This window comes from Anthonomus grandis, chromosome 12 (genome assembly GCF_022605725.1).
Source record: "Anthonomus grandis grandis chromosome 12, icAntGran1.3, whole genome shotgun sequence".
Lineage (NCBI taxonomy): Eukaryota > Metazoa > Arthropoda > Insecta > Coleoptera > Curculionidae > Anthonomus > Anthonomus grandis.
In genome coordinates, this window is record NC_065557.1 from 6,264,747 (window position 1) to 6,277,806 (window position 13,060).

At 32.3% G+C, this 13,060-nt stretch overlaps 1 protein-coding gene across 4 annotated transcripts in view; it reads left to right on the plus strand.

Moving 5' to 3' along the window:
* Positions 1-13,060, plus strand: part of LOC126742632 (V-type proton ATPase subunit C) — a 42,832-nt gene that overhangs the window by 18,403 nt on the left and 11,369 nt on the right. For all 4 annotated transcript variants that reach the window (XM_050449364.1, XM_050449363.1, XM_050449365.1 and 1 more), the window contains exons 4-5: positions 9,498-9,684; positions 9,740-9,838. In XM_050449364.1, the coding sequence (XP_050305321.1) occupies positions 9,498-9,684; positions 9,740-9,838 (286 nt within the window). The remainder of the gene's footprint in view (positions 1-9,497; positions 9,685-9,739; positions 9,839-13,060) is intronic.

The following is a 13,060-nucleotide window of genomic DNA, read 5'->3' on the forward strand; positions in this document are numbered from 1 at the left end:
CATGGTATACATAGTATACATGGTATATGGTGGTGCCTCGCCAAGCGGAACATAGGAAATTTTAAGGGGGTCAATTATTGGCTTCCGTGTACATTTTATAGAAAAAATGTAACATAACTTTTTGAAGAGACCAATCTGGCAAACCCTCGTGCAAAGTTTCAAAAAATTTTAATAAGCGAATCTTGAATTATTCAATTAAATGTAATTGCAAAATTAGTAAATTTTCGGTTCAGGTAAAACCAAACGGGCACCAGTAAAATGAATATTGTCACTGACGTGAGGAAAAGGGTCAATAAATCAGTGACATCGATATTTGAAAACAAGTATGAACTATTCAATCGCCGAAAAAATAGCCATAATTAAGTGGCATTATGCGGCAAACAGTTTTAGAGCAGTACCTGAAATGTTTTCAGTTTATTTCTCCACCAATATAATAAAAAAAAAACATTTCTTGTATTCGGCTATACGTCAGATTTCACAAAGCCTTATAACAAATTGTTTGCTGGTGGCTGGTGTCTGATTTTTTCCTGAACCGAAAATTTGGTAACTTTGCTATTACATTTAATTGAATAATTCAAGATTCGCTTATTAAAACTTTTTGAAACTTTGCACGAGGGTTTGCCAGATTGGTCTCTTCAAAAAGTTATCTTACATTTTTTCTGTAAAATGTACAGGGAAGCCAATAATTGACCCCCTTAAAATTTACATGGGATTTCCTATGTTCCGCTCGTCGACGCACCACCTGGTAAGACCCCATAGTTAAAAAGAGCTGAATTTTCTGATTTCAATTATACAGCGTATTCACTAAATATGCGGCAAAAATTTAAGGAATTATTTCTTGGACTACTCAGGATATTTTGTCCTTCTATGATTTTCGATAGAACGCGAAGAATTTTGACAATAACAATTACTTATTACCAAAAATTACATGTAATATTTCTTCATCTATAAGAATTTCTTCTCCTCATCGACTCCCGAACTCTTTCAAAAACACCAGGATCGTTTCTAACTGCTTTACATCCAGCAATTATCCGATTTCTCAAAATCTACGTTTTCACTGGAGTATTATAAACTAATGACTTTAAGCGTCCCCAATTTAAACCCCCTGGACTTAAATCCAGGAGGTTTAAGTCCAGGAATCGAGCAGGCCATACGCGAGGTCCACACACATAAAAACATTTCTTTAAATTAAATGCGTTTACTTTGGTTTAAAGTAATCTTGACTTTGATATGATTCTAAGAAATAGTTCTTTATATTAAGTTTCGTGTTTGTTAAACCTTATAGACATGGTTTAAGTAATTCTTTTTTTGACAGAAAGAAAAGTAAGGTGTTATTCCAAAATACCCACGTAATTATTAAAAGAGAGTTTTTGATCATATTAAATACCCAAAGGTATTATTATAAAAACCATATTCATTTGATTAAGACATTTATGTTTTTCATTTTAGATATCGATGGCTTATTACAAATTATCGTATTCTTAAGGTTATTTTGAATTGATCTTGTATCAATACCCTTAAAACTTAACTTTATTGCACAAGATATTAGATAGAATGTACTTGCGTCCTTGAGTTAATTCTCATATTTTTTAAATTAAGAGCGGTATTTACTAGTCTGAGGAGCATATTGTTCTTAAATAAAAGTAAAAAATATTCTAATTTAATTTGTGACCCGAATGTTTTTGATATTAAGAAAATTTGTGATTAAATTTCGGTTTAACAGAGTAATTCCTTATATTTAGACAGCTCAATAGCGATATTATACGACGTGACAAAGTCCCTAGTATATCATCGCTATTGAACCAGAATTTAAATATAAGGAATAACCCTGTATTTAACAATACACAAAATGGTGACAAAACACACACAAATATATTAAAAAAAGTTTGCTTATACATCAGCGAAAACTGTGTCAATCCACAGTTTATTTCAGTTTACAGCACTTCTCACTTTTGCTTTAACTAATTTTTTCACTAATCTTTTGTATTAACATAACGAAATAATAAAAACATAACGAATCTTTTCTGTTTTAGTTTAACTAATTTATTCACTAATTAAACACTTATTATAACAATCATATTAATTACACATAACACAACCTTATAAGTTTTGGAGTCATCATAGAGTCATCTCAGTCATCACTTATGTTACATCCTGTATTAGTGGTTATCAGAATAATTAAAAAATCAAAAAGTGACATGTGTTTGGCAATTTATTTTAAAAAAGGCTGAAGTCTCGTTTTTACTGGGACGCCCTATATGTACTTGCCATCATAATCTTTATTCTTGATTACCTTTAATAATGATATCCCTATATTGTAACATCTATATAGGTAATAAAATTATTTGGGCCATAAAAACTAGGCTCAACATCGCGGGGGCGCGCCAAATCAACGATATCTATGGGGAGAAAAGGCACAGGACGCCGCGCCAGGTTTGAGCGGCCATTATAGTCTAAATGTACTAAAATTATTATTTTAATCGTTGCTTATCCATTCCCATGCTATTAAAAGATTTTGCATATCTTCCATTGTTGACTGAGAATAATCAGACTCAGAGGAAAAAACCTAAACACAAAGAAACTACTACCACACACTATAAAACAGTCTGAAACACTAAAATGAATAGAAGAGAGCAGCAGCCAGCAGACGCGTAGACGAGTCGTAACAGGAAAAAAAACAAGTACCTTGTCTCTTGTTTTAAATACTTGCCCTCTCGGGTTAATATTCCCGCGTTCTTAATTTAATAACTCCATATTGTTGAAAATGCAAGTATCTTGTCTCTTATTCTAAAGACTCGGTCTGTCGGGCTAACGTTCTAGCATTCTTAATTTAATTATTTCACAGATTCGGTAATTAATGACTTCATATTATTAGAGTAAACTGCGTTCTTTTGAATTAAAGATATTTCTTTATTTCTAAAACATATTTTAAAGAAATAAATCTATCGAAATAATGAAATGTAAGAATTTGTTATGAGGAAAGTTATTTATGTCAAATACCCATTTCGTTAAATTAAAATCGAATATTTAAGAGAACATTTTATCTTGCTTCAAGGAATCGTTTTTATGTGTGCACCTCCACCAATACAGCGATGTCCGTATGTTACTGTTAAAAACTGTCGAGCCAAAATCCTAAAATGCATTTCTTGGAGCCGGTGGTATATCCTCGAGAAACTGAGGTAGCGTTTGTTCCAAAAAGTTGCTTCGTTGGTCCAATTACGAAATCACCTATTATAATTCCCACCCAAACGTTTAACGAGAACTGATGTTGAAAGCGATCTTCAAACACGCTTCTGTCCAAACATGGTTATTGTGAAAATTCCTTATTGCATTTCTTGAAAAACTCGCGTTATAGGAAAAAAGAATAAGAGTCAGTAGTTGAGGTATTTGAACCAATGGGTGCAAAATCCATTGACAGAATGCAATACGTGGAAGAAAATCTGCAGGACGAAGTGCCTGAACGCGATTGTCCCGTTACTTAAATTTCAAGTATTTGCAATTTATCTAGTAGAGGTACCTGGATCATCTTCTACCATGGCCAGCATATCCTCTTCTAGTTCTACCGTTCTTACTGTCATTGGCCTTCTTGGTCCTCCACTTCGCTTCAATGTTTCACCAAGTCGTTGATGTATACTTTGGAAGGTTTTTCTATTAGGCACATTACGATTAGGAAATCGTTTACTGTACAACCAATTAGCTTCAAATGAATTGGTATCAGCAAGTCCGTAAATGTAGTGCATGTCAGCCATCTCGGTTCATGATAGACGACTTCACTAATAAGACTTTAAGAAGAAATAAACATAGAAAATACACGTCTAAATTTTTCTCAAATTTTGACACTGATTGGCAAACTCAAGTTTTTCAACTACCAGAATTGGATGGTTGAAATTCTTTTTCGCCCCGTATCTTCGAAACAAAGCGTCCTATCCAACATCATAAAAGGATAAAATATCCTTAGAATAGTCCCTTAAATTCTTGCCGCATGTTTAGTAAACACCCTATATATTATGGTTTAACTGCTTTTAATTAAACCGTTTCAGAAATATTGCGTTCCAAACTTTAAAGAAAATTAAATATTGAAGATCTTGGTAGGACGTGCATTGTTATTGTTTAAATTTACTAGGAAACAAATAATTAAGAAGACATTATTTTTTGATAATTAACCCATAAATGTCAAAAAATGCCGTACAGCGAGGAAAACCAATGTGATATACATCGTTCGTATAATATACAAAACTAATAATAACGCAAATGCTGCGAAAGCGGAATATCGTCGAACGTATCCTTTAAGTGCCATTTAGGCGAAAAATACGTTTGGAAATATAGCACAAGCATTTCGCATACGAACAACGTTGGACAGTTTTTGTCGATCAAGAAGAAACATTTTATATTGTGCGATATTTCGAATGTAGGTAAATTTTTACTAATTTTAAACACGTTTAAATTTACGCTATTCGGAACATTGTCAAATCATTCCATAGAAGATGCCAAAAAGTACTTTGGGCGGTTGGCCAAGAAAATTCATTCAACTTTAAAAAAGTGGTAGAATTATGCTGATAGAATATTACCTGTTTAAACTTAAAGTGTAGAGGAAAGAAATAATCGGGTGGCATTTTGTCAAGAGATGCTAGTCTTAAAAGGAGACGATAACAACTTAAAAAAAACTTGTGGACCGATGAATGCACCTTTACAATCAGAAAAATTTTTGCTTTTGGTCAAGGACTAACCCTCAAATAACAAGAGAAATTAAGCTTCAAGGGCGGCAATCCTTACAAGTATGGTGTGGCATTTTAATGATTAAGTCATAGGACCGATCTTTTATAGCAGAAACTTGTCGGAAGAGAAATACCTTGATGAGAGATGCTTACATGTCAAATTGAATGAAATATGAAACGAAACTTGAAGATCTACCTGTAAGGCAATATGGTATGGAATCAAGATGGTGTCCTACCGTATAATGTGTTACCTGTTTTCCGATTTTTAAACGAAAAATATGTGGATTGGACGGACTGGGCCAATTGGTTGGCCAGCGCACAGTCCAGACCTGACACCTCTTGATTCGTTTCTGTGGGTCTACCTGCAAGATAAAGTTTACTAGCAGAAAACTGAAAACGTCGAGGTTAAAGAAGACAGAAACAGAAAAATTATTATCGCGATAAATGATATTAACCAAAATCATAGATAATTTATAATTAATACGATAAAAAGTTTGGAGCCCAATATTTCCAAAACGGTTAAATTAAAAATTACTATAAACTATATATCTATTTGAAATCAGAAAATTCGGCTCCTTTTAACTATGAGGTCATATACAGGGTATTTTTATAAGAAGAAACGTTGACTTGTGAGTGTACGTTAGTGAGATCGTACTTATAATGGTCGGGAGGGACTAACACAGGGTATCCCCAGAAGGTCTTTACAAAGATCAAAATAGACCGATTTAAACAACTTACCTTACTCCGAAATCGCTCCGATTGCGACTTACAGGACGGCAAAGTTAAAAAATGAAAATTAATTTTTAAAAAATTTATGAACATTTTTTAACGTATTACTTTAGAAATTTGTATCCGGGGGTGTTTTGGATGCGAAACCCGAATATGCACACCCTTTTACTGTGGTCATCAGAGGGCGCTTCGCATTACACTTCTAATGATTTAAAATGTCCAACTTTTTTTCAGTGTAGTTTCTTACTTTTTTCTTTAAAAAAAAAAAATATTAATTTTAAACGAAAAATACCCATTTCTTAAAACCCGCGAAAGTTAGCCGATGATTCGGTTTTTAGATGTTCGATGTCGCAAAGGTATATTCAAATATTTTAAATAGAAAAAAAATTTGTTTTATTTAGGCACAAAATTAATTTATTAAATAATACGGATCCTATAAAAATTGTTCAAAATGTTCCCCATTTTCACGAATACAAAGATTTACACGCCTAAGAACTTTCTACATATTATCTTCTGCAAGCTCGAAGATTATTTATTTGTTTCCATAGATAATAGATAAAAGCTGCCGGGCTTTGGACGTACTCTTTATTAACTAACTTGACATCTACTTCCGATATAACCGGAAATGCCAAGGCTATTAAAATAGTTTATTTGCGTCTCCTGTAATGACCCTCCTCCTCATTGCCAAATTTTCATAGTTATCCTTTAATTTATCGATGCAGTTGCCAGAGAATCATCACCTTGTATAAATAATATCTGTACGACTTTTAATGATTGAAAACAAATCATTATTTTATAATATATACTCGTGTAAACAATCTCTGATTTCGCCCCAAATTACATTCTATTTTTAGACACACATTACTACTAAATAAAATACCCTAATACTCGTCAATATTGATTACCTCTTGAATATCCAATGAAATTAATGAAGAGGATACATATTTGGGTATAATAACTTTTTTTTATTGCAAAGATATTGCGCTTGTTGGTTTTCTTTTCCTTTTAGGCCCAGAAATTCTTATTATTATTTTTTCCTCTGGCCTTTTGTTTTGTCCTAAAGGCTGTGGCGATGTTATCTGTTCAAAAAAAATATATATATTAATCTCTCTGACTGAAATACAGTGTTTTCGGGTTAAATTCTCTTGAAATCAATGTTTTTCCTTTTTCCGACATATTAACACCACACACACCACACCTTTATTGTATTAAATTAGCTTTTTCATTGTCTTGTCCTTTGAATGCTTTTGGTTAATTTTTTTTTCGTTTTTTCCATGGGCCAAACTTTTCCATTTAGGGGTGTCTTTAATTAATTTTCGTCATGAATGGGAGTCTAATTTGTGTGTTTTATAGGTCAGCTGTTTAAGGCTTAATGCCTGGTTGTAGTCCATTTAATTAAGTTTATTAAATTATAGGGACCACCAAATAAACTCCAGTGTTTAAGAGTAATTGTTAATTAAATCGGACGTCTTATGGTATTTTTGAGACATATAGTGCTAACATTCCCCAATTTAATTAAACTGAAAAAGTCAACGACATTGTTAGTTTTCTCGGACAATTTTGTATCTTATAGCATATTGCATGATAAACGTGTTAGGAAAAGCTGCAGTAATCAAAATAGAGATTGTTGGAAACCAATAATAAATACCCTCAATAATGACACTTTACATCCTTTGTGGGACATTCTGAAGATATTCCCGGAATGTCTTTGTCCGGTCTAAAACATTAAATATAACTTATAATTCTCTACATTAATTGACGAAAAACAAAGAAAAACACAAAGTCACGGTCTCACAACATGTAATTAAACGGGCTACACGTGTTTCGCTCTAGTTAGAGCATCATCAGGCCTAAAATAAAAATACTACTTAAATAAAACTAAAAACTTACATAAAACAATAAAAAACCTTTTTAAGCCATCCACACACTTCACAGTACATAAATAAACAATAATTTTAAGGTTATAATTGAACAAAGCAAAAAATAAAAAAATTAAAAAGTGGAACGCAACAACATAGACTCAACGAGAATCGAACCCGGTACAACAAGGTTTTATTTAAGTAGTATTTTTATTTTAGGCCTGATGATGCTCCAACTAGAGCGAAACACGTGTAGCCCGTTTAATTACATGTTGTGAGACCGTGACTTTGTGTTTTTCTTTGTTTTTCGTCAATTTTGTATGTTGGTCTCTTAGAGAATAATGGATGAGATTTTTGGATTCTCTACATTAATGTCTAATATGTCTAACTAGTGCCCTCTAATAAAGAAAATCCAACGGTGTTAAGCCCGGGGATCTGGCTGGCCCGGCAACACCGGCTTCTGCCACTTTTTCTTTTTCTTCTGATAAAGTCATTCTCCATACTTTGATCTAAAATATCATCCATTACATAAATAATCCATGTCCCTTTAAAGTACTTTTTCTTTTGAATTTGGCCCAGTTTTTTTGTATAGTTGACCCACTGTGCAATGACCTTGCAAATAATTTGCGCGAACCTCATTGGTCAGCGTGTTATCGCACAGTGGGTCGAAATACACATTTTACCGGTAAAAAACTTTAAATTTCGTAAATTTGGACTATTGTACCCTGCGACAAAAAAATACCATAAGACCTCCCATTTCAGTTTTTGACTCCCCTCGCGACGACAAATCTCCCCATTGGAAAAACACGGCCTTCCGTACTTTTTTAATTTTAATTCCCTTAATTTTTTTAAGCTTGTTGCCTAAAGCCAAAAACCAAATTACTAAAACGGTCTGGTGGTCAAAACTTAGCACTAACATGCCGCTAACTGAATAACCTCTCTCACTCTATATCATATTCTTTTTGTACATATTTTCTCCTTTTTCTGACCGGAAAATGCACATCAGTGTCACAATTACATGATATGCACTTTCTGATTTCTGAGGTTAAAATGTGGGTTCCCTTATTAGTGGCAACTTGATGAGTTCCTGTTAGGTGACAGCTGTTGATAATAGGCTTTACGTAGGCACACTTTTTAATATTTATATAATTATGAATTTGTTCATTTGCCAACTATAGAATGTATTTGAAATTGTAGATTTAGATATTCATTGCTTTAATCTTTAAAGCATTTTTTACCTGAAAAAAAAGGATCATGATTAAAAAAAAAAAGAAAACACAACCAGACGATCGTTCGCGAACCACATATTCCTTTATTTTATGTTGATTTTTTTTTTGTTTTAATTACACCTCTACCCAATTGCACATAATTTCACGAAAAAAATTATCTATTTAGGTTAAAACAGTAATTTTTTAAGTGTTGTTTGGTCCATGACACTGTCCATCACACCTGGTTCAACCAGTACATGTTTTTTCGGTCAAATTGCCAAGATTTGCCCGAAAAAATAACATTTTTCTTCGTGTCCGTCTTTAATGCATATTACTCTCATCGGTGTCTTTATAATATCGAAACGTCATTTAATTTTTAGCGATTTAGGTTCATTGATGGCATTTTCGGATCTGCGGTGAGTATGTGCATTCATTTTGCTTGGCATTTTATTTTTCTTTTCTTCATTTTTTTTTTCTAACATTTTTTTCGCTTTATCTAGGACGATATTATTGTGCATGTGTGAGATTTACCATCTGGCAGGAACTTCTTTGACTTGCCTATATACGATTAGCGTGCGAGTAAACGAGCAAGTTTTCCCCCCCAGTCTGTTTTTTAACTCAAATTTTATATTTGGAGCACATTAGTTTTGGTGTCCTTAGATGTATATTTGTTTAAATGTTTGTTTTTGTTGTTTTTATTGTTGGTATTTGTATGGATGTACAGGCGAGTTTTAATACATATCGAATTTTCAACGAATTTGCTGTTCGTTCAAATATTTTAAATTAGAGATTTTTAAACTTGCCTTTACGTACAATAACAAATCTAGGTCCAAAAAACTTGCCGTGGCGGTTCGAAGGGTCAACAAAAAAGTTACATGATAAGCAACATCTTCGAACCTTTTTCGGTAATTTTGGACCTAAAAGAACCCACCCCGTTGTCCGTTCACCCCCTTTTTCCCTTCAACGCATCGCTTTTCTCTCCGTAGCCGATCTGCCGAACTATTTGACGAGATTCCAGTGGGACATCGCCAAATATCCGATCAAACAGTCGCTAAGGAACATCGCGGACATCATCAGCAAACAAGTTGGTCAGATCGATGCCGATCTGAAGACGAAATCGACGGCCTACAATAATCTGAAGGGCAGTCTGCAGAGTTTGGAGAAGAAACAAACGTAAGATCGATTAGTGTCATAAAAAATCGGTTTTATGTTGGGTTTTTTTCTTTAGCGGCAGTCTGTTGACCAGGAACTTGGCCGATTTGGTTAAGAAAGAGCATTTCATTTTGGATTCTGAATATCTTCAGACTTTGTTGGTGATTGTGCCCAAGTAAGTTGGTATTGGATTGTATTTTTTTTTAATTTAATATCACTGACTTTTCCTTAGTTATTGAACAATATCCCTGAGAGCAAAGGAAATATATTACCAATGTCCGAATGTTTTATTCAACATTCGTAGATTAAGAGGATTATTGATTTATGTATTTATAATACTTTTGCCAATCATCATCAATTTTGTTTTTCCTTATAGACGCCATATTGGATTTTTACATTTTTAAAATTTATTTTTTGTAAAAATTCGAATTTTTGGAAAAAACCAAATTTGCCGCAGCAGTCTGTGAACTGTCAAGACAATATTTATTAAATTATCGTAAATATCATCGGTATTAAATATATCTGTGTTTTGTTTAGTTAGTATTGTAATACAAAGTGACAGGTATTTTACTAATAATTTATGCAATTATGGTTTTTACGAATGAAGAAAAGCGAGATATGATTAATTTATTATAAGCGACAGCAATCGCACCGTACTTTATTTAAAACTTTGGATAGAAATGTTGGTATGTTTGGTTCTTTTAATACGCCTAAAAGTAAATATGGAGATAGAATGGATGAAGAAACTAAAGAAATCTTACTTAATGAGATATGGATTAGCGTTTTTTGTATTTATTGCGCTACATAAAGAAACACTTTGTAGATAAATGTGAATCCAGAGAAATCTACACGGAAAGTTTCCTGAAATAGTATTGCCTCTCATACAAGTGTCTGGAGACTTAACTAAACTTAAAAAAAAGTGGATTTAAGCCGTTTAAAATCTATTTATCTCAAAAACTGCATCCTGGTGATGCTGTTTTCTGATTACTGATTTTCTTGAGAATGTGATATGGACCGATCAAAGTACATTTACAAACTGTGGCGTTTTTAACAGAAAGAATAAACGAATTTGTAGTCAAAATAATCCCCAATTCGGGGAATTATTATTATTATTTCAAAAAATTCATCTTTTAATTTTAATGTTTTAAAATAACCTTTTCTTTTCAGTTTTTGAAGTCAGAATTTTTAACATTTTTCGAATTTCCGAGCATTCTTATATTATTCTAGGCATTTGGATAAAATAATTTTATTCCAGGACTTTGGGTCAATTATCACGTCTTTTCAAGTTTTTCCAATAATTTTTCTTTTAATTTTAATGTTTTAGGATAAGTGTTTGTTTTCAATTGTAGAATTTTTAAAATGTTTAAAAAAATATTTTCCAGATTATTTTGCTATTTTTCTAATATTCCAGGCATGTGGAATAAAATCTAGTTCTATTCAAGTACTTTGGAATAATTTTCCACGTCTTCCAGGTATTTGCAATATAATGTTTTTATTAAATTTTAGGTTTTTAGGGTAAACTTTTTAAGTAAGATTTTTTTCAAATGTGAGAAATTGACAGGTTTTTCGATTTTCTTAAAGTTTTCCACGCTAATGGTTTAATTTTTTAATTATTCCAGCATTTAAAATGAAGTTTTGTTTTATTGCAGCTTTTTAGAATCAGTTTTTTTATTTTCCAGGTGCTTGGAGTAATTTTTTATTATTTCCAGACATTTTACGTAATTCTATAAACTGGATTAATTTTCTATTTTATTTCGGACATTTGATGGAAATTTTTACGCTTTTCAGAGATTTCACAATTTTTTTTAAATATTTTCCAAGAATTTTGCGTAAATTTTTGTCTTCCAGGCATCTAACGTAATTTTCTAAATTAAAATGGAAAATGACATCAAATGTTTAGAAAACATAAAAAAATCACCCTAAATGCCTGGAAAAACTAGAAAATTACGTCAAATGCCTGTAAATGATCAAAAATGATTCCGAACACTTGTAAAAACTTAATGTTGTACATTGTAAAGCCTAAATGTTTGGGCAGGTATTTATAAAAATCGAATTTTGTATGAACGGAACTCTTTAACACGTTAACTGCCATAATGTAAAGAAAAAAAACGAGTCCCCGGCGCCATCTTTTTATTTATCCATTTTTTTTACATAAAAATAGTAAAATATATAAAATTGATAACAGTTTTCAAAAATTTATATTTTTTTCATTTTTCTTTTTGAGTTTTAGATTATGGCACAAATATTGTGCCATAAGATATTGTTGACAAATCTCGACAGGATTCGACTTGAAATATACATGTGGTGCGCGTTGGCCGTCGCAGCTGACCGATTAGTTTTGTATAAGAGTAAACAAGTGCAGACCGCAATTTAGTTATTTTTTTGTGTTGTACGGATAAAAAAACTTTTAGTAGTGTATTTCATACAATCATGGGTGACTTTGAAAATGATCAAAAATATCTACAAAAGATGTGGGATGAAGTTTTGTCAGATGAAGAGCCAGACCCATTTGGTGAAAGCTCTGACTCTTATCAACCATCAGAGAGTAGTCATTCTTCGACTGATGACGAATGTAGGCCAATTCCAAAAAGAATGAAAATTCAGGCACAAAAACAAACTAAATCTTTTGATAATCCAGTGCCATCAACATCCGCAGGTAAGTGTCAAGTAAAAAATAATGATAATTTTAACTAAAATTATCAGATTTTCTCAGAACTATGAGAAATTTTAAAAAATCGAAAGCATACATAAAAGCAAAGATACAGAAATATTAAAATAAGAAATAAAAAAAACTAACAGAAAATAATTTCAAAAAGGGAAAATTATTATGGTTGTTACGGCAAATAAAAATGGTATATAAAGTTGGTGTTTTTTTTTTCTTTCAGGCATCCATACCTTGTCATTTTCGGCCAACGTCGATAACACTATTGAAGATGTTATACGTCAATATGCTGAGCTAGGTCCCAGTGACAGCGAGGACTGCACTGAACCTACTACTGGTAATAAATCCGATATTATTTGGACAGATGTTACTGGCACAATGCTAAAAAAATTTAATTTTATGATCGATAATACTGGGATTAATCCTGAAATTTATGTGCATTTTTATGATAAAGAACCTTATGATTTCTTTAGAATTTTTGTTACGGATGAAATTTTAAACCTAATAGTTACTGAAACTAATAGGTATGCTTATCAACTCAGGGGAAAAATTAATTTGCCTTAGGTCAAGATTGCATCAGTTTGTTGATACATCCGAAGAGGAAATAGAATTATTTTTCGGTATAATATTGTGGATGGGCTTGGCTAAATTTCCTAGCCTATCTGATTATTGGTCCAAAAGTGTCCTTTATTAAAATGAAGTAAAGAAAAAAATGCCCCGCAATAGATTTGAACT